Source organism: Mustela nigripes, chromosome 8 (assembly GCF_022355385.1).
Source record: "Mustela nigripes isolate SB6536 chromosome 8, MUSNIG.SB6536, whole genome shotgun sequence".
NCBI lineage: Eukaryota > Metazoa > Chordata > Mammalia > Carnivora > Mustelidae > Mustela > Mustela nigripes.
In genome coordinates this window covers 18,087,059-18,110,046 of record NC_081564.1, presented here as the reverse complement: position 1 = coordinate 18,110,046, position 22,988 = coordinate 18,087,059, and the positions used below count along the sequence as shown (strand labels likewise).

At 40.2% G+C, this 22,988-nt stretch overlaps 1 protein-coding gene across 13 annotated transcripts in view; it reads left to right on the top strand.

The window, feature by feature from the left end:
• GIT2 (GIT ArfGAP 2) overlaps positions 1-22,988 on the top strand; it is a 51,064-nt gene that overhangs the window by 10,106 nt on the left and 17,970 nt on the right. For 7 of the 13 annotated variants that reach the window (XM_059408671.1, XM_059408670.1, XM_059408664.1 and 4 more), the window contains 8 exons: positions 1,678-1,772; positions 9,832-9,877; positions 11,001-11,052; positions 14,456-14,528; positions 14,748-14,845; positions 15,874-15,985; positions 19,613-19,755; positions 21,710-21,859. In XM_059408671.1, coding sequence (XP_059264654.1) covers positions 1,678-1,772; positions 9,832-9,877; positions 11,001-11,052; positions 14,456-14,528; positions 14,748-14,845; positions 15,874-15,985; positions 19,613-19,755; positions 21,710-21,859 — 769 coding nt within the window. The remainder of the gene's footprint in view (positions 1-1,677; positions 1,773-9,831; positions 9,878-11,000; positions 11,053-14,455; positions 14,529-14,747; positions 14,846-15,873; positions 15,986-19,612; positions 19,756-21,709; positions 21,860-22,988) is intronic. The other 6 variants (XM_059408672.1, XM_059408669.1, XM_059408665.1 and 3 more) reach the window with 4 other exon arrangements.

Here is a 22,988-nt window from a genome sequence, read left to right as displayed (position 1 = left end):
TCCTTCTTTTTCCAAATTAACTTTTTATCAACTGCAAAGTGCTCTATTCTGTTCTGCAGAAGATAAAATGGGTAAAATGCCAAAACTGTGCCATCCCAGAATTTCTTCTTCTTCTCTCATGGAGGAGATGATTCATAAAGGCATAAAAGAGTTAAAAGAAACAAGATAATGTGGAATTAATTGCCAGAATCGGTAACTGGTCTTAAAAGGCATATGTAAGGTTTCTTCATTATGGCCTAGGTCAGGAAGAAACTTCTTTAGTTGGTCTTTGAAAAATGGGTTGGATTTGGGTATGTGAAGGAGGGGCTAAAGCATTCCAAGTGAAAAAGAAAGGCATGATTTAAGTTCAGGAGGGAGAGCTGGACGGGCATGTTCAGCACAGCAGAGGACTTTACTAGGTAGAGCAATGTGTCTGGGAATAAGAGCTGAGGTATGTAGTATTCCCTAGATCCAAGACTCCACTGACTGTACCAAGTCATCATTATCTGATATACCACTAAAAACGAGAACAACTCGGCTGATTAAATGATGACGAACCATCAATTGTAGTGTGCTTCCTGATTTCACAGCTGTTAAAAAAAAAAAAAAGAGGGATGCCTGGGTGGCTCAGTGGTTGAGCCTCTGCCTTCTGCTCAGGTTATGATCTCAGGGTCCTGGGATTGAGCCCCACATCCGTCTCTCTGCTCAGCAGGGAGCCTGCTTTCCCCCCTCTCTCTGCCTGCCTCTCTGCCTACTTGTGATCTCTCTCTCTCTGTCAAATAAATAAAATCTTTAAAAAAAAATGAGGAAAAAATATACATATCTCAGAAATCAAACGTGTGGTAGATCGAAGGAATGTCCTATAGTGTCTTGAATGGTGGGAAGAGAAAGTGGCAGAAACTAGACTTCGGCATTTAAGGGAAGAGAGCCCTTGGTACATGGTACTTATTATCACTTACCTTATAGTTTCCTCATGTGCCTTGCATATATAATAGTTTCTCAGTGTAATAATTTATTTATATGCCTGGTTACTAAACAGATTTCAAGCAGCTTAAGCATTTACTTGGTGAATGAAGAAAGGCAGATCTTGTGTTTTCTGTTAGGCAAAGTAAGGTTTTAGGAGGTAAAAGTAACTATGAGTGGGAGCTGTGCTTTCTGTTGGTCTGTCTCTCCCTGAATTACAAACCTTAAAGTGGATACTAAACTGTCATCCAGAATCAGACTGGCTGCATCAGGAGCCTCTAGGGGAAAAACCTTCTTCAAAATACTGACGTTCACACTCATCCCATCCTTACTGATGCAGAATTCCCAAGGTTGGGACCTAGATTTCTATATGCTTTTAAAAACACTTCAGTTAATTTTTGAGAACCTCTACTGTAGACCATTTATTGGTTTTATTTTCTACCTCATTAGATGAAGTTATTCTTTATCACTCCCTTAAGTCTTTCATTTCTTTATTAAGTGTTCTGTTCTGTAAATTAATAAAGGAAGGGGGTAGTTCAGATTGTGAAAACAGCTTATAAATGTGGGAATCAAAGTAGACCTTGACACTTTACCTCACACAAAAGGTTGATTATTCTGAGAAGTCACATTTGATAAATTGCTCAGGTGTCTTAGAAGACATCTCTGTACTTTTTTATTCTAGAGCCAGTGGTGACTGGTGAGGAATATAAATGGTACTTTGTTTTCTCTTGGTAGGCAAGGAGGACACCATGAGCTGGCAGAACGCCTTATAGAAATACAGTATGAGCTGACCGACAGACTAGCCTTCTATCTCTGTGGCAGGAGACCAGGTGAGTGAAAGGACAGCAGTCTCTCTACATCTTCTGTCAGGTAACTAACCTCTGGAAAAACAAGTTGGAACACTGTTACCCAAGACTTCTACTTCAACGTATCCTTAAGAAAATTGCAAATAAGGATTTTTATTTGAAATAACTATAACATATTCAGTTATATGTAAAAGGTATAGTCAGTCAAAACTCCTGGAATTTTGATTTTTAAGACTTTAGCTCCAGAGGAGTGACTATTTTAAGAACCAAAGAGCATAATTGAATGTGCACTATAGTTCTTGACTATAGTTCTTGTGCATAATGAGACTAAGAATGGAAGAGCAGAGCAATAACTTACGTAGTTATTTGAAGAATTCTCCTATCAAAGGAATGGAAGAGAGTCCAAAAATGAACTTTGCCAAGTTTATTTATGAAGTAGAACTGGAGTCGGCAAACTGTGATCTGTGGGCCAAATCTAGCCTGCCACCTGTTTAAAGTTTTGATGCAAGATAGCCATGTCAATTCATTTACATACTGTCTGGCTGTTTTCATGCTACTGTCACAGAACTGAGTAGATTGAGGGCTGCCTGGCTAACTTAGTAGAGCAGGTAACTCTTAATCTTGGGGTCATGAGTTTGAGCCCCACATTGAGTGCAGAGCTTACAGAAGGAAAGACAGAAAAAAGGAAAGGAAAGAAGAGAGTAGATTGAGTTTGCAACAAAGACCATATGGCTACAAAGCAAAAAATATTTACTGTCTGGACGTTTACAGAAAGTTTGCCAGTCCCTGATTAGAATATCCACATACACCTGAACAGTGGTTTCCTAACCTGGTTGTATGATGGAGTTAATAACTTGGTTGTATGATGGAGTTAAGAGCCTCTGGTGTGGTTCTAAGGGAGATGGGGTAAGCACACTCCATCCTTTCTTTCCTGCTAACTACAATTTAAAACCCTGGACCAGAAGCATGGAGTAGCTATCTAAGGACTCTGGATGGTGGTTTAGGGAGCTCAAAGTACTATCAAGCTGGTGGTGAGTGTCCTGTTTATTTTACTTCTGATACGGCCTTTGTGATAGCCTGAAATCTGGAACTGTATAACAGGTGCAAAGAAGCCTTCTCTCTCTGGTCTATAGAGCAGTAAATGGGATCTTATGGGACAGAGAATTGGGGGGTTCCCCTGGGGTTTTTTTTCCTCCTTCTTCCTTTTTCCCCCACCCTAGCCCCTAGGAAGTCATGTGGCTGCAGCAATGGCAGCACAGCTGCCTAAATCTCTGACCAAAAAGTGTGAGGAGAATCCTGACTGCATTTATTTTTCTATTCTCTCATCACTTGGCCAGGAGGCAGAGCCTAACCTGGTCAGTTGCCTGCTAAAATTCTTCTATGGAGAATATTAATGTTCTCCATAGAATTTTAAAAAGACTCAGCGTTTCACAACATCATACACAAAATGTCTGGGATATCAACTGTAATTACTTGACGTAGGAAGAACCAGGAAAATTCCAAAGACTTGCAGGGGAAAAGATAGTCAACAAATGCCAACCCCAGATGACACAGATGTTGGAATTAATCAGACAAAGACTAAAGCAGATAGCAACATCATGCATTAAGAAGTAAGGGTGAATTTTCTTGAAGCAAATAGAAATATAGAAGGTCTCAGCAGAGAAACAGACCCAGATAGAAATACTGAACTGAAAAGTACAATAACAAAAATTTTAAAACTCAATGGATGGACTTAATAGTGGACTAGAGATGACAAAGAAAAAGAGTCAATGAATTGAAATAGATCACTAGAAATTACCCAGTTTGAGCAACAGGGAGAAGAAAGAGTGGGAGGAAAAAGAAACTGAACACAGAGCCCCAGGGACCTATGTGACATTATCAGAAGGTTGTATTTGTATTCTCAGACTCCCAAGAAAGAGATCCAAAAGCCTGGCTCAGAAAAAGTATTTGAAGAAACATGGTTTCAAAACTAAATTTGGCAAAAGACGTAGACTTCAGATTTAAGAAACTCAGAGATTCCCAAATAGGATAAACTCAATAAAATCCTCCCTCAGACACATGAAAATCAAACTGCTGAAAACCCAAAGACCAAAAAAAATTGAAAGCAGCCAAGGGGGAAAAAAATGACAACATATGAAAAGACAGTTTGAATGGCTGTGGTTTTTAGTTGCAAAGAGTCAAGATGAAAAAGAAGTAGAACAATTTTTTAAAGTCCTGAAAGGAAAAAACTATCAATTCATAATTCCTCTTCCAGTGAAAATAACCTTCAGGAATGAAGGCAAAATAAAGACATTTTAAGATGAAGAGAACTAGTTGCTCTAACAGAAATGTGAAAGAAAGTTCTTTGGTTAAAAGGGAAATGATACCAAAGGGAATCTGGAACTTTAGAAGTGAAAGAAAAGCAACTGAAATGATAAATATCTAAATAGATCTAATAGGCTGTTTTCCTCCTAAGATCTTTGAGATATGCATGGCAGTTTAATGCTTGTCTGGTGAGGTGTTCAGCATATGTCAGTGTGATACATTGATAAGGACGACACAAAAGGGGAATAGGTAAAAGAAATATGTAGGTGAGGATTTTACATTCTTCTTAAGTTGACAAAATATTCTAAGTAGACTAAAAGATGTACGCTGTAATGCATAGTACAACCATTAAAAATGGTCTACACAATGGAAGGTGGTCAAAACCTCTAGAGATAAAATGAAATGTTAAAAATTACTCAAATAACAAAAGAGACTTCAAAACATTCCAGAAAAGAGAAAAAAGGAGAGAAAGAGGAACAAAAACCTGAGGACCAAACAGAAACTAAACAAAAATTCTAGACTTAAATCCAAACATATTAATAATTACATTAAATGTTATGTTAATGACATAAATGTACCAAATAGAAAGCAGAGATTGTCAGAATTGATTTAAAATAAAAAATGAGCTCTAATAACTATATGTTCTCTATAAGAAACCTACTTTAAGGGGCGCCTGGGTGGCTCAGTGGGTTAAGCCTCTGCCTTCGGCTCAGGTCATGATCTTGAGGTCCTGGGATCGAGCCCCGCATCGGGCTCTCTGCTCAACAGGGAGCCTGCTTTCCCTCTCTCTCTACCTGCCTCTCTGACTACATGTGATCTCGTCACATAAATAAAATCTTTAAAAAAAAAAAAAAAACCCTACTTTAAATATAATGATGGAAGTTAGTTAAAAACAGAAAGGTATAAAAAGATATATCCTGGGAACACAGTAAAAGAAAGCTAAAGAGTTTATATTAATACCAAACAAAGTAGGGACACCTGGCTGGCTCAGTCAGTTAAGCGTCTGCCTTCAACTTGGGTCGTGGTCTCAGGGTCCTGGGATTGGGTCCCATGTCGGGCTCCCTGCTCAGCGGGGAGCCTGCTTCTCCTTCTCCCTCTGCTGTTCCACCTGCTTGTGCACTCACTTTCTCTCTCTGACAGATAAATAAAATCTTAAAAAAAACAAAAATAAAGTAGACTTTCAGGGCAAAGAAAATTAGCAGGGATAGAGATAACAGTTTTCCAAGGAGATGTAACAATTCTAAATGTGTACACACCTAGCAACAGGGTTTCAAAATACATGAAGCAAATTTTGATAGAACTAAAAGGAGAAAAGGTCAAATCCCCAATTCTTGGATATTCAGCAGCCTTCATTTAGTAATAGATGGAACTGGTAGATGGGAATCAGCAAGGATATGGGGCACTTGGCTGGTGCAGTTGGTAAAGCATGTGACTCTTAATCTCAGAGTTGTGAGTTCAAGCTTCACAGTAGGGATGGAGACCACTTAAAAATAAAAAGCAAATATAATGAAATTTAAAAGAAGAAAATCAGCAAAGATAGCAAACTGAAACCAAATCGTCAGCCAACTGTATGTAGTTGACATTTGTTATGTGCTCTATCCAACATTGTCAGAATACACACTCCTTTTAAGTACATGTTGAACATTCACCAATTAGACCATATCCTGGGTTATAAAACAAAGCTTAACCAATCTAAAAGAATTAAAATCTTAAAGAGTATATTCTCTAACCATAATGGAATTAAGGTACTAAAAAGTAATAAAACTAACTGGAAAATTCCCAAATGTTTGGAAATTAACACAGTTCTAAATAATCCATGGGTCTAAGAGGAAATCTCAAGGAAAATTAGAAAAGATTTTCAGATGAATGAATTATGAGATGCAGCTAAAGCAATTCTTAGAGGAAATTTTATAGTATTAAATTCTTGCATTAGAACACAAGAAAGCCCTCAAATTCTCCAGCTAAGGTTACACAATAAGAAACTATGAGTCTCAAAAAAAAGAAAAGAAAAGAAACTGTGAGCTTCTTACTGCTTACTCATCCAAAAAGATGAGTAAAATAAACCCCAAGTAAGCAGAAGGTAGGAAATAACAAAGATAAGAGCAGGAATCAATGAAATTGAAAAAGGAAAACAGTAGAGAGAAATCAGTGAAACCAAACACTGATTTTGGGAAAAAAAATGAATAAATGTCTAGCCATATTATAAATAATACAATGCACACAAATTAGACAACTTAGATAAAATGAACCAGTTCCTTGAAAGCCACTAACTACCAACCACCTACCCAAGAAGAAAGAGGTAAATGCATAATCTTAAATTTTAAGGAATTTTAATCTATACTTTAAAACATTCCATTAAAGAAAACCGCAACCCACATGACTTCACTGGTAAGTACTGTGAACAAGTTGAAGTGATTTTGCCATCAATTCAGCAGATAGGTTTGTTTTGTTTTGTTTTGAAAGATATTTATTTATTTATTCTACAGAGATCACAAGTAGGAAGAGAGGCAGGCGGGGGAGGTGGGTAGGGGGAAGCAGGCTCCCTACGGAGAGCCCTATGCTAGACTGGGTCCCAAGACCCTGAAATCACATCCTGAGCTGAAGGTGGAGGATTAACCCACTGAGCCACCCAGGCGCCCCATCAACAGATAGGTTTTATGATTCATGTGATTTGCTAGCTTTGCAATTATGATTCTTAGTGGACATTTTTAAGTGTTAGGAATTCACACTCCAAGTTCTGCACATAAAATGAGACTATTCTACCAAACATTTGAAGAAGAAATAACATCAGTTCTACATGATATTTAGAAAAGAAAAAGGCAGGGAACATTCTGAACTCATTTTGTGAGGCTACCATTACCTTAACACCAAACCCAGCAGAGATAGCACACACACACACACACACACACACACACACACACACACAAAAAGCCCTTGTGAACATAGACACCAAAATCCTCAACAAAATGTTAACAGATTGAGTCCATATATATATCATATATATCGTAACCAAGTACAATTTTTAGATGCCAAAAGTAAATATTTAAAAATCAATATGATTTTATCATATTAACAGAATAGGAGAAGGAAACCATCAATCTTATCAGTTGATGGAGAAGAAGAATTTTTTTTTTTTAAAGATCTTATCCGTTCACTTTACAGACAGAGATCACAAGTAGGCAGAGAAGCAGGCAGAGAGGAAGAAGCAGGCTCCCCACTGAGCAGAGAGCCCAATGTGGGGCTTGATCCCAGGACCCTGAGATCATGACCTGAGCTGAAGGCAGAGGCTTTAACCCACTGAGCCACCCAGGCGCCCCGCAGAAGAAGAATTTAATAAAATTCAATATTCCTTCATGATAAGAAAAAACTTAGCAAACTTGGAATAGAAGGGACTTCTTCAAGCGGATAAAGAGTATCTGTAGAGGATGACTGGGTGGCTCAGTCAGTTAAGCATTTGCCTTTGGCTCAGTTCATGATCCCAGAGTTCTGGGATTGAGCCCTGCACGGGGGTGGAGTGGGTGGTTCTTGCTCAGCAGGGAGCCACCTTCTCCCTCTCCCTCTGCCTGCCACTCTCCTTGCTTGTGCTCTCTCCCCCTCTCTCTGACAAAATCTTAAAAAAAAAAAAAAAAAAAAAAAACCCACAGCTAACATCATCCTCAATGATGAAAGATTGAATGCTTTTGTTCAAATATCAGAAAGAAGGCCAGGACGTCCACTCCCACCATTCCTATTCATCATGACACTGGAAATCCCCCAGAATATAAGGCATACAGATTGAAATGGAAGAGATACAGCTGGTCATAAATAAGATGGCTTCTATGTAGAAAATCCCAAGGAATCTACAATAGTGTTCTTAGAACAAATAAATGAATTTTGCATGGTTGCAGAATATAAGGGAAATAATGAAACATCAATCATATTTCTATAGATTAGCAATGAACAATTGGAAAAGCTAGAAAAACAATACCATTTATAATAGCTCCAAATTAGATGCTTAGCTATAAATCTGACAAAATATTCATGGGCTCTGCATGCTGAAAACTAGCAAATGCTACTGAAAGAAATCAAGGAAGATCTGAATCAGTGGAGAGAGAACTGTGTTTATGAGTTAGAATAGTAATGTGTCAATTCTCTACAAATTGATTTGTAAAATTAATGCAATTCAAGGATTTTCTTGTGGACATAGATGTGCCAATTCTGAAATTTACACAGAAAAGCAGAGGAACTAGAATGGGACCATTTTTGCAAAAGAATGTGGGCAGAATCACACCTCCCAATTTTAACTTGTGCTGTAAAGCTCTGCTGAACTCAAGACCGTGGTTATGGAGGAGAGACAAGACATACAAGTCAGTTAAACAGTAGAGAGAATCCAGAAATAGACCCACACAAATATTTTCAGTCGATTTTTTGAGAATTGCAAAGACAATTCAGCGGGGGAAGAACAGTCTTTTAAGTATATGGTGTTCTAACAACTGGTCATCTATATGCAGAAATAAAAACTTCAGTACCTTCCACCTGGCATAAAGGATGTAACTCAAAATGGATCGTAGGTCTAAATGTAAAACCTAAAAGTATAAAACTTCTAAAGAAAACAGAAGAAAATCTTGATGATCTTGGACTTTGTAAAATGTTTACATGTAACACCAAAGGCACAACCCATGAAAGAAAATATGGGTAAATTGGACTTCATAAAAACTGAAAGCTTTTGCTCTGCAAAGGCTACAGTTAAGAAAGAGTGAAAAGACAGGCCACAGACTGGGAGAAAATACTAAGAAATCACGTGTCTAACAAAAGACTTGGGTCCAGAATATTTATACCTAAATATATAAAACTCAACAGAAAGAAAACAAACAACCCAGTACAAACTGGGCGAAGACCATATCCAGATGCCAAATAAGCACATGAACTTGAGATGCTCAGCATCATTGGCTATTAGGGAAATGCACATTAAAAGCACAAGACACCACTATACACCTATTAGAATGACTAAAATTTAAAAACCTGCCAAAGAAACTGACAACATGAGTGGGAAGATGTGAAGCAACTGTAACTTTTATATTGCTGGCTGCTAAACAAAATGTTAGAGCTACTGTGCCAAAAAGTCTAGCAGTTTCTTACCAAGTTATATACACATTTACCTAGTACCTACATAACCTAGCATTCCCATTCCTGGGTATTTATCCCAGAGAAATAAAGACTGATGTTACACAAAAACCTATATTTGAATGTTTGTAATGGCTTTTTATTCATTGACATGTGATCAGTGTCCTCCAGAAGCTACATTAGGACTGGCTCAGTAAGTGTTGTAGGAGAAGGAAGCCCCACCCAGATCTGCCAAGACCATCTGCCTTGATGGTTTTATGCTAATTGATTAATTTGAGGGTAAGCCACCAAAGCCCAAGGGTGCTCCTCCATCCCACATGGAGAGCTGACAAAAGCCCACTCTGCTCGTTTAGGCTCCCTAAAAGTTTTCTCCATGACTAAAGATCATCAGTTATACTGGGAATGAAATGAAGTGTAGGATTAGGGTGAGCACAGCCTTTTTGCTTAATGATGTCTGGACCTTTGTGCCTGAAGAAAATGGAAATATGATTCTTGCTACTAGCCAGGTCTTAGACAGTTCGTAGTCAGTCTGACACTTCTGCCCCTTCCCCAAATAATTCATAGTTATGAGAAACTGCTGATGGCAAGACGTAAATTAAGAAAATTATGGTAGTGTTCCTTTATCAATCTTACCAGTATTTATATAAACAAAACTCTGGCTTGATTTCTGTTTCAGATCACAAAAATGGACAGCACTTTATAATACCTCAAATGGCAGACAGGTAAGGCCACTGAAATACCAATCAGTTTTATCTGTCACTATTATTTCCTTGGTTGTATAGTGTTTAAGTGTATTATACTTTGTATTTAACAAAGCCCATACATTTTTCTCTTTTACGGCTATACAATTTGGAAATAAGACGGCTGTAAGTAAACCACCATGTAAAACTTAAGTTTGAAAGAGTACAAGTAACAGACATACTAGTAAAATTGGAGTTAGGGATATTGCCACAGTTTTAGCTAGTTGTGATGGAATATTGTGTCGATAGGTTGTATCACAGAATATTTCTGTATTATAAGAAAGGATATTCTTTGTCTATAACAGGGATTGGCAAATTTTTTAAGGGCTAGATAGTAGATATTTTAGGTTTTGTGGGCCATACAGCCTCTGTCACAACTACTCAACTCTGCCAGTTGTAGACGAAAGCATCTGTGGACATTAGGTAAATGAAGGGCAAATCAGTTGCAAGAAAATACTCTTTCTGGACACTGAAATGTGAATGCCATATAATTTTTCCTGTTTTAGGAAAACAGGAAACAAATGGCTTTTTCCCCCAAACCACTTAAAAATGTAAAAACCATGCATAGCTCATGGGCTGAACAAAGAAATGAGCCATAATCTGCCAACCCCTGGTCTGTGAGGTTAGCAAAGTTCACAGCTGCAGGAATGAACTTGAAATCCTTATTTATCCAATTACCTTTGCACAAACACTGTCAAGAGTTTATGAAACAGTTAGCTGCTATTCCACATGTAATCTTGCCACTCTGGTTGTTCACATTCTGCCCTTTCATATTTCCTTCTGTCATGCTTTTTTTGATACTTCAAGAATTGAGACTTCTCACATAAAGGGCCTGGGGACGAATCATCAGTAATTCTTGTCTACTAGTTATTCAGTGATTAATTTTATCTGTACCATGTTGCGTGACTTTGATTTTTCTAAAAGGAGTTACACATTCTTACACTCAAAGTTTTCTTGCTAACTCTAAAGGGCTTAGAATTTTTGGTCCTGACCGTGTCCCTGAACTGTTACTTAATGTATTGATGCCTTGCCTATCTTAATGTTCTATAGAACTCATAAAAATGTTTTTTATTTATTTGCTTATTAGTTCTGTACATTTTCTTAGCAGCCTGGATTTGTCTGAATTGGCAAAAGCTGCTAAGAAGAAACTTCAGTCCGTGAGTATCTCTGTTTCCTAGTGAAGTTCAGTGTGGGAAACCATGCATCCTGCTGATACCTGTCCTCAGCCCATTACCTGCTGCAACAAATGACTTTGTTTCCTTCTCTGGGATGTTATAAAATCCGAAGCAGAACATTAAGTACTTAGAGAAGAGATAGGATGTACTCTTAAGTTTAGTAGATCTGATTTATCGGCACTGCATCAGGTAATGGCGTTTTTCTCTGTCATTCTGAAAGTGAAGACTGTGCCTTTGGTGTTAGGGAGTTGTTTCTCCTGAGAGTACCCTAGTTCTCCTGAGAGTTCCCTAGTTTCTCTCAAGAGTAGGACACACTTTTAGGGATGCCTTCCGGTAGCCACCTAGGACTCTAGGGAAAGGCAGGAGCTGACGTTGGAGTTGTGAGTGCCGCAGATCCACTTGGCCACTATTTGCGATTGGGCCACCATCGTCACTGTCTTGCAGAGCCCACGGTGTTCAGCAGAGCTTTTTAAGTGTTTGTTTTCAAGGGCTGGTGGTCCTTCCCCAACTGCATGCTCAGAGCTTGCCCAGTTCTGCAGGGCCGAGCCTCCCTTCCGTCTGCGTCCCTCTTCCCAGCCTGCCTCAGTCAGGGGCCCAACAGATCAGCTTCTCTGGGCAGCTTCCTCTTAGTTTGATCCCCACAGATGAGGCCTCACCAGGGTGCTTCCCCGCTGCCTCAAGCACCAGATTGCCTGCCTTGGGCTGTTCTCATAGCTCTCTGGATCAGAACCAAGATTCTTAACTTCTTGTCATGACCTTGAAGGGCATCATCCAGTGCCCACCGTTTTTGCCCTGGTTGCCATCTGGTTCCTCCTGCGTGTGTGCATGCATGTACACATGTGTGAATGTATTTATTCCATTTTGGGTTAACACTCTCCGAGACCACCTTCAGATCCTCTTTGGGAGTCTTCTCTTTCTGCAGTGTTCTGCTTTCCGGGCTTCCAGCCCTTTTGTCATTCAAGTAGCTGAAATCTGACCACCTAGTGTAGAAGGGAGTTTCCCCAAGCCTGACTCTGAAATTGCCTCTCCCCTAATGTATGACTTTCTCTTTGTTCCTCTTTTCACAGAAGACCCTTTACTAACACTTCATATAATATTAAGTACTAAATATTACATAAAATGAATTTATCATTACTAGTATTTAACTGTGTTATGAAATAAATGTATTTTATGCAATTTGGTGTCTCTGTGTTCTGTATCTGTGGTTATGTGTGTCTGTGTTTTACCACGTTTCTCAAATTTAGGAGATCATGGTAGGATGATTAAGATGACAAGCTTTGGAATCAGATAGCACTAAATAGTCTCATTTCCTTTTAATTAGAGTATATAAGCCAATTTTTATTTTAAATAATACAAACATTATTGGTAATAGTCCAGCTCCCTTTGACTGACCTACATTTGCTATGCTGAGAGAGCTGCACAAAAGTTGGGGTTAGGTCGGTCATATCTCCAACATGTGGCAGGCACTAGATAAATATGTGGAACAAAGTTGAGTATAGCTCTCAAGAACTCAGGCTCTGGCTCAGACTGGTCAGGTACAGAGCTCATCTCTGACAAGCTCCTTAACCTCTCCGTGTCTTGGCATCCTCTCCTGGAAAGGGAGCTAATGATCAATCAGTGGCTACAGATCTGAAATGCTCCGTGAGGATGGACTGCTGTTATTACTTGTTGACCCCACCCCATGGTCTCCCCCTCACGGGGGACAGCTGGACCAGTGCCACTGCAGTGTTTATCCTAAAATATCTCCCTCTCTCCAGCTGAGAGAAATAGAAGACTAATATGTTTCTTAAATTAGTAAGTGTTAACATTGGAGAGACTTAAACTTGGATCTCGTGTCTATCACTTGCTGGCTTTGTGACTTCAAGCAAGCTCCTAACTTCTGTGCTTCAGTCTCCTGTCTGTAAAGTAGGATAATAGTAGTTCCTGTCTTAATAGAGGTGTCATGAGTATTAATGTGATGATAGTAGCACAGTGCCTGGGATGTAAGCCTTCAGTCTTGCTGTTGTAGTTACTGAGTAATAATAACCTTAGCTTGTAGCCCCTTATTGGGAAGAGACTGGATATTTAAGAGGCAAGTTCAAGTTCCCAGTCCCAGCAAAAGGCTCTCAGAGTTTATTTTCAACTATAAATATAAATTTAGCACACAAGAGAAAATATGGAAAATGGACAGGGGGAATCCTCTTCATTCACTATATTCTTAATGGACTCAGGCTCAATATTTTGATATATTCTGATTCTCATTTTATATGCATGTCATTTTTTTTTTAAGATTTATTTATTTATTTGACAGACAGAGACAAGTAGGCAGAGAGAGAGGAGGAAGCAGGCTCCCCGCTGAGCAGAGAGCCCAACATGGGGCTCGATCCCAGGACCCTGGGATCATGACCTGAGCCGAAGGCAGAGGCCTCAACCCACTGAGCCACCCAGGCGCCCCTGCATGTCATTTTTTTAAAATGGAAGCTGAATCTTAATTATAAGATTGTATATCCTGCTTCTCTCACCCAACAGTCTACCCATTTTAACAAGCTCCTATGAGGTCTGTTTAGCCAGCCTTTTAAATTGCCACATAAAATACCTTCTGGTCACTGTGTGACTGGATATTTACTGGGCCCCATCTCAGGGCCAGGTACTGTGGGTGGACATAAGGAACGCAGTAAGGAATAAGATTCAGTGTCAACTAAAAAGTGACAGCCACCAACCATCAGGATGTGTTTTATGAGGAAAACTGCAGAGAGCTGGAGCCATCCTGGTGGAGGCTTAGCCTCAACTGGACTGAGGAAGACCCAGCTGTCTTTCCCATCCCAGTGGCTGCCTGCTGGCGTGGAGACTATTCTGTTGGCTGACACTGCACGGCACGCTGATTAGACAGGCTGCCATTTGTGGGGGGTGCTGAGTACTTTCCGGGATTGGAGGCCTGCTTCCTGAAGAATATAGCAAAGTGGCTTACTGAAGACTGGATGATGGTTTCTGTAGTGGCATGTTTTACATTCTGAAAATGGCATGTTTTGGCATCTCTGTCCCACCATGGGTTTAGGATCCTTTCTATCTGTGGGCACCGACAAATGCTCAAGAGCAAAAGAGGGGACTTTAAAGGGTCAGAGAGTCAAGAACTGGACCCTGCATTTCAGATGACTCTGCCCTCCTTTATAGCACACCCCTGTCTGCTTGTCACAAAGAAGTGAGGCTGCTGTGGGAGGCAGATATTTCTAGAGGATCTGTACTATTCTGGAAATGTTATTGTCTGTTTGACAGTGGGTATTTACTAAGCACTGGCTTTGGATAAGACATTGGAGATTAAAGAGTGAATAAGTCACAGTGCCCACTCATTCTCCCAGTGTTAATCCTTGTCCCTTGTGTTCCTGGTTTTTTTTTTTTTCACTTGCAGCTAAGTAATCATTTGTTTGAAGAACTTGCCATGGATGTGTATGATGAAGTTGACAGGCGAGAGACCGATGCAGGTGACTGAAAGTGTGGCTTTCTCTTACAAGCTTCTGTTGTTGATGGGCGGTACTTCTACTGTCCTGTTGTTGCATGTTGTCGACATTTACTTTTGTGTATGTTGGTTTTGGAGTGTGCTTCCCCTAGTTTCCCTCGTGATGCCCGAGCTGTGGCTCTCAGAGAAGCAGTGGCACACTTGTGGTGATAAGATTCTGTCTCTGGCTCTTTCCTCTGGCTAGTCTGGCTTGCCACGCAAAACCACAGCACCCTGGTAACCGAGACAACTGTCGTCCCCTTCCTTCCAGTCAATCCCGAGTACTCTTCAACACGGAACCAGGCAAGTGGCCGAGTCTGAGAAGTAACCAGTGGTGGTATTTTGGGAAGGGCTGATGTGGTATTTAATTTTCCGAGGCTAGGTATTTTTAATTTTTTGATTGATTAAAGTTAATATCTTTTACACACACACACACACACACACACACAACTCGAGAAATTGGTAAGAAAAGCAGTAAATGTAAATTGAAGACTAGAAAAGAATATAAAATAATTCACAGAAGAAATATAAATGGCTTACAAATGTGAAGAAATGTTTAACCTCTTAAAAAAAAAAAATGTTTAACCTAACTAGTGATCTAAGAAAGCAGCCTAAAGGCATTCATTAAAATTTCATCAATCAACTACTCCAGGCTGGTAAGGATATAGGAAAATGGGCTTTCTTACGCTACAGGTAAGAGTTTCCATTGCTGTAGACTTCAGAAAACTGATTTGTTAACTGATTTTAGAAGTCTCAAAACTAAGTCCATCATTTCCCATACATAATCCTTATTTGGGAATGTATGCTAGTAAAATAAAAATAAAGATTTATGCATAGTGATTTTCATCAAAGCACTGTATAAAATAATAGAGCATTGAAAACAGCCTAAGCCTCTGTCAGGAGGAGAAAATTGGGAAGGACTTTTAATTTTTATTGGTTAACTGCTATATATAATGATGAAGTTCCAGTATCTAGGCTATAACTTTATCTTGAAATTTTGAATTTTCTTCCAAATCAGTAATTCATTACTGGGCCTACTTCAAAACTGCATTGATAATGGGGAAAAAAGCATCAGGTAGAAATATTTTGGTTTTGTTCACAAAAATAAATGCACACGGTATTATTTAGTTCTCTTGTGTAGATGGTTCTGCCCTGTTTGCAAGGAAAATGTTGATGTGTGTGCCTCCCCTAGACTGCGGTTATACTTTGATCATGCTTGGAAGTCTTTGCTTGGGAGTCTTACTCAAGTCTAACAATGTGATTGGTTTTATGTGAATATCCACGTGTATGTTTTCACATTTGGGAATATTTCCAATTATTTCCTCTCTCAGGGCAGACAGAAACTCGCTCGGTTTAACGCCCATGAGTTTGCCACACTGGTCATCGACATTCTCAGTGACGCCAAGAGGAGACAGCAAGGCAGTCCTCTTTCTGGTTCAAAAGGTAACTGTTTCGAGCTGCTAAAATTTGATTCTTTGGCCTTCTAAACCTGACACAAGTATTAAATTTAGAATTATAAATTAACTAAAACAATTATCATGAAAAGTTTACCCTTTTGAGCCCTGAGAAACTATAAATATTTCAGGGTTGTTAACTGCTATTCAAATTTGTCCAATATGTTTTTTCCTCTTAGATCACCTATCTTCCCTATAAAATTGCATCCTGACCTATCTTCCCTATAAAATTGCATCCTGAAATTAACCTAAAAGTCTGACTTAGGTCTCATTAAAGGGCAGAAGAAAAATCAACCTTCTTGATTGATACTTCAGCTCACCTGTTATTGGTTACAAACAGAATTGAGTGCTAAATAATAAAATTTGTTACTATAAACTTTATATGTCTATAGTAAGAATTATTGTAGTTTATGTAGAGAGCACCGAGCCCTATTTCCAAGATGCCCTGTTGAGTCTAGCTTAGTAGCTCCACATCCTAGCTCTGCGCTTAAGAACACACTCTTCTCCATTTCTATTACTATATACTTCTTGGTTTTTTTCTAATTATAGAAGTAATACATTTTAATTATAAAACATTAAACAGAAGAAATACATACCATAAAAATTAAGGTTTCAGTTCATTAACTGATATTAGTTTGTTTTTGATTTTACTGGCTCAACCAGGAATAAGCAAATTCTAAGAAAATCTACTAAATTTTGGTGAAGGTGCAGTGATACATAAATTTGAAATCTCAAAATGTATATACTCTTTGATTTGATATTACTATTTCTACTTATTTGAGGGGAAATAATCAGAGATGTTATGAGAATATGTAATACTTTTTTGAAAACATTAGAAACAAATAATAGAATTATATATTTGAATAATGCAGACATATTCCCCCCCAAAGAATATATAATGACACAACATAAAGGAATAGATTAGTCTTTTTTTAAGTATTTAATGTAATCCCCATTTTGTAAGAAAAACATTTATACACATACATATGTACAAGTAAATACACTGCATTAAGTACTGTGTAAATACATAATCCTCATTATTTCAGATCGCATATTTGCAAATTCATCTACTAAAACTTATCTGTAACTTTGAAATCAGCACTTTCATAGCAACTTACGGACATGTGCAGAGAGGCAAAAAATTTGAGTTGCCCAAAACTCACGTACGTTAAAATTGAACAAAACATTTGTATGTCTTTTTGTCTCAACTGTCATACTTTTTAGGTCTGCTTAGTACCACATTTGGTACACATTTTTAGGTACCACTTGCCTTTTTAGGTCTGCTTAGTACCACATTTTACATTTTTCTGCTTTTTGTTGATGATTCTGCTGTTTAAAATGGCCCCCAAGCGTAGTTTCATAGTGCTGTCTGGGGCTCCTTAGCACAAGAAAGCTGTGATGTGCCTTATGGAGAAAATACCTGTTAGATAAGTTTCATTCAAACATGGGTTTTAGTGCTCTTGGCTGTGAGTTCACTGTTAATGAATCAACAGTGTATATTAAAGGTGTCTGAACAGGGACGCCTGAGTGGCTCTGTCAGTTGGGCGTCTGACTCTTGGTTTTGGCTCAGGTCATGATTTTTTTTTAAGGTTTTATTTATTTATTTACCAGAAAGAACATGAACAGAAGTTGGGGGAGTAGCAAAGAGAGGGAAGCAGGCTCCTTGCCGACCAAGGAGCCTGACGCAGGGCTTGATCCCAGGAACCCTGGGATTGTGATCTGAGCTGAAGGCAGACGCTTAGCCGACTGAGCCACCTAGGCACCCCTTAGGTTGTGATTTCATAGGTTGTGGGATTGAGCCCCATGGGAGCCTCCAAACTCAGTATGGAGTTTGCATGAAAGATTCTCTCCCTCTGCCCCTCCCCTACTCGTGCTCTGTCACTCTCTATCTCTCAAATAAATAAATGTTTTTTTGTTTTGGGGTTTTTTAAAAAAGATTTTATTTATTTGACAGACAGAGATCACAAGTAGGCAGAGAGTCAGGCAGAGGGGGAGGGGAAAGCAGGCTTCCTCCTGAGCAGAGAGCCCCATGTGGGGTTCAATCCCAGGACCCTGAGATCATGACCCAAGCCAAAGACAGAGGCTTAACCCACTGAGCCACCCAGGAGCCCCTAAATAAATGTTTTTTAAAAATGTATAATTGGGGTGCCTGGGTTGCTCAGTCCTTAAGCATCTGCCTTCAGCTCAGGTCATGATCCAAGGGTCCTGGGATCCAGTCCCACATTGGGCTCCCTGCTCAGTGGGAAGCCTTCTTCTCCCTCTCCCACTTTGTCTGCTTGTGTTCCCTCTCTCACTGTTTCTCTCTGTGAATTAAATAAATAAATAAAATTTTTTAAAAAGAGAAAAAATTTGAAAATAAAAAATGGTGTGTAAGCAGAAACACACATAAAGTAAGCTTCCATATTGATTAGTGGACAAAAACATGAGCAAAGGCTGGCAGGAACCTACCCCTGTATGTCCTCTTGGAACAGTGGTTCAAGATTTGCTAATTCAGTCTTTACACCTTTAGGGACCATATCAATACAAGTGATGAAATGGACTCTTTATGTGTTTAGGAAAAGACCGGAAAGATACAGACCAAAATAAATCAACAGCTATGATTGATTACCACTAGCTTCAAATTTTCTTTTCTTTCTTTCCTTTTTTTTTTAAGATTTTATTTATTTATTTATCAAATAAAGAACAGGCTCGCTGGCATTTAGTCCTGACTGCCAGAGAGAACTGAGAAAGGAGGAGCAACAGGCAGAGGGAGAAGCAGGCTCCCCACTGAGCAAGGAGCCAGATCCCAGACTCGATCCTAGGACCCTGGGATCATGACCCAAGCCAAAGGCAGATGCTTAACTAACTGGGCCACCCAGGCATACCTCAGATTTTCTGTATTGAGTATTACTTCTGTAATTCAGATGATATATCCATTTTAAATATAAATTTGAAAGATTAAAATTCCTGTTGGAAATCAGAGGTCACCTTGAGTTAGTTGCCTCAGAGAAGTTGGAAGAGACTTGGATAATTTGTGAAATCTTTTATTCAAAATGTGGAATCTTCCCTGCTCCCCTGTAGGCCATACCTCCCTGGTGTGCATGTGTGTCTGTCCACTGGGTTGTTCTGTTTTCTCAGTTCTCTCTGGCAGTCAGGACTAAATGCCAGCGAGCCTGTTCTTTGAGCAGCAAGTTTCCAGGCTCCATTTTAACAGTGTCCTTACAGTGACATTACCTTGTAAACAAGTTACAAGGTACAGTTGAATCACGGTTAATTTTATATTAGTTACAACTTTAGTTCCCTGATTTGGAACTACACTCTGTCTCCTGGAATGATGAGAAACTCAGGAACCTGCCTCCTCAGTCTGAGCAGCACTTTCATAAACCACCTAATTAATTTGCCCAGATTTGGTGAGTGACCCAGAGAGACGCTGAAATGCCTCTGTGCAGTTGACGGTAGGCCCTCTGTCTGGTTGATAACTTGCCCTGTGATGTTTACATTAGTGTGACTGTAAAATTGGAATTTCTGTCATTTTCTTTTAGTCTTTAAATGGCTAAACCCAAAACTCCTCCCAGTGGATTTTAGGGGAAAAAGGTTTTTTTAAGCCTGAAGAAAAGTTATTTGCTTCTATTGATAGACAATGTGGAGCTTATACTGAAAACAATCAATAACCAGCACAGTGTTGAGAGTCAAGACAATGACCAGCCAGACTATGACAGTGTGGCCTCAGATGAAGACACGGATCTGGAAGCTACTGCAAGCAAAGCAAACAGGCAGAAGGTGAGGTGACATATTGCACACAGAAAGGGAGAATATGTTTCTTCTTGGAATCTTTCCCCCTGCAAAATCGTCTTATTTGTAAACCACTGTGAAAAGTGCTCTGGAGGTAAAGTTGGGTTTACTTCTTGGGCCAGCAAGGTAAATCGTTTTAAAATAGGGGATCCTGTGTCCCTAAGTTGATTGCTGAATCACAGTCCTACCTCGGTTGTGATTTATAAAACTTGTGAGGAGGGGCTGATGTGTTTTATTCCCTCAGTAAATGTTTGTCAAGTAACTTCTCTGGATCATACTCTCCCGAATGAGGCCCAGTCCCTTTCTTGTGAGGCCGCCCCCTGCCTGTTAGGAGAGAGAACTGCAGTCAGCAGTACAAAGTGATACATGGAAGCCAGGGGTAGGGATGTGAGAGGACACCCAGCTTGTTGGCAAGGACAAGTGTTCGGGGGCACTGTGTAAGTGTCTTGTCAACATGTGCCTTAAAGGATGCATGGGATTAGGTGTGTGGGGAGGCAGGGGAGGGTGATCTAGGCAGAGAGAAGGTGAAGGAGGATGTCTTGCAGAACCTGCTTTTGGTAGAGACAACCTGAAAGGACTGGGACACACAACTGTGGCAGAGGGCAGGGGTCACGCCATGGAGGAACATGACCTCAGACAGAAGAGTCCCTACCTTGGCAGGCAGTGTAGAGCCCAGGAACCTCTTAGGCAGGGCAGGGGGGCAATAGTCAGCAATTTGGGTTCCTCTCTTTGGGGAGGACGGTTCTTTGTAGGTCAGAGAGCAAAGGAAGGAAACCTTGTTGGGGCACTGCTGAAGAGGCCGCTGTGGAGCCCATGCTAAGAGGGTCCAGATGGAAGGGAAGTCACACTCCAAGGGAGTGTGGACCCAAGGAGAAGGCAGCAGAGGCCTGCTGGTCCACCTGCTGCTGAGTCCCCAAGACCTTGCCCCAGATCTCGCCCCAAAGGAGCTCAGCAAACGTTTGAGAATGGACAAAGACAGATAAACAGGTCTCAGCAATAAGTTCAAATGTTTGAAGTGGGGACGTAGACCTACAGAAGATGTGTCCAGAGCTGTCCAGCTCACACAACTGCAAGAAGGGTAGTGCCACCGGCAGATACAGGGAATGCAGAGGGGACAGCAAGAGTCACTTGTCCCATCTGATACGCCCCTGCCCAGCATCCCCGGAAGCACCAGATTCAGACCAAAAGCCAAAGTCATGATGGGATCCTACCAGCTGGCATCCTCTCTGCCTTGCACACCTGCTCCCTCTGGCTAAGCTCTGCTGCTGGCTAGAACATTCCTCCAGACAGCCACTGGACTGATGTCCTTCCATCTGTTACTCATATCTCACCTACCCAAAGGCTTATCCCACCTGTCTCATTAAAAGGCACCCACCTTCACTCCTAATTGTCTCCCCAGCCCCTCACCTTGCTCCATTTTCTCTGTTTTCCACAGCACTTGTCATCTGCTGTCATACTAGGTAGTCACTTATTTTTATTTTGTCTCTCTCCCACTCTGCTGGGGTATAAAACACCATGGAAGCAGTAATCTTTGTCTATTTTCTTTTTTTTATATATCCCAAGTCCCTAGAATACTGCCTGATGCTCAATACAAATAGGTTGGAATGAAGGAATTACTGAAAGAATGTATTGAAAAAAGGAAAAAGGAATGAGCAAGAGAAGGCAGACAGGCAATACAAGACAGGTGCTCCGGGAGTCCTCGTCAGACTAGATTTGTGGCCACACTCCCTGTTCTGTTAGAAAATACTGACTCTGATATTTTTCAGATATTATAGTAACCCTACCTTTATGTTTTATTTTTGTGTTCCTCCCAGAAGCCTTGATTTGCTTTGATTAACTTTGCAGTCCAGCTGGCATGGTCAGAATTTAAAATTCTTTAGCTATGAGTCTTGCATGTTATCGTCATCTCAGATTGTGAACATTTTCCCCAATTTATTTTTAGAGCCTAGATTCAGATTTATCAGATGGACCAGTCACTGTGCAGGAATTTATGGAGGTCAAAAACGCTCTAGTGGCTTCTGAAGCCAAGATACTACAGCTAATGAAGGTGAATAACAACTTGAGTGACGAGCTGAGAATTATGCAGAAAAAGGTAACATGTTAATAAATGCCAGGATGATTGACTCTTTAACCCTGTAGTATAAGGAAGAATCCCAGGCACAATGCTGGTGGGCAGAGGGAAGAAAAGCAGTTATTGTAACAGACCTAAAAACCTTTGGACCAAGCTTTTTGGAACCAGTATGTATTTGGATATTTCAAATGAAGTGGTTTTGATTAGAAATAAGTCCAGAGTGAGTTTCCCAGGCACTTGAACCTAGTTGCAGCCACCCTTGCACTGCTCCGTGCTTCCTGGGAGTGTGGATGCCCCTCATGGATGCACGCCATCCTATTGCTCATTCTAAAGAACCACACCATGAAGACAGAGCAGGCAGAAGCCCTTCTCAGCGTTCCATGCAGAGGGTGCCATCCCTGCTCACTCATATTCTGTTGTTACCCACCCAGCTCTGGCAGCTTTGTCCCCACATCCCCAGTACTTACTAATTTAGGGTATCCTCAGAGCCTAGAGCAGGGCCTGCCGTGGGGTAGGGACTCCATAAATACAAGAAAACATTTTCATTTGCACTGGCAAGAGCTGTACACTAGTAAGAGACAATCCCACTTGCCTGGCATGTTCTCGTTCACTGCCTTTTGGGAGAGACAGAAATACATGAATGTATTTGCCCCTAAAAGGAGCCTGGCTACTAGTAGCAAGGAATATGCTTAAAGGGGGATTATGTGTGCAACCCTTCATGAGAAGGCTGTCCCTGTCAGATTTTGTGCACTTCCCCTTAAATAGAAACAAAACAAAGTAACAAAGTATGTATCTGTGTCTTAATTCTGCCATTTGAAGAGTAATGTTTCAGAATCATTATCAGGAACAGAGGACAAGGTGCGCTCCCTGTGTGGTTGGGCCTTCCCAGTCACGTCCCCTAAAGGAAGCCCAAGGAACTAGAAGAAGGAGGTCTGTCCCCTCTGCCTGTCAGGGAAGGACACTGCAGTACACTCTCGCTTGGGGCTTGGTCTAGGATTTTTTTGGTGTGGAGTTCTAGATCTTTTTTTTTTTTTTTTTTTTTTTTTTTTTTTTTGTTAGATAAATGGCCCCAAACCTGTAATACTGTCTGTAGATCAACCAGATTTAATTCACCCTTTGTTCTGGGCCAGCCTGGCCCTATCAAGGGCTG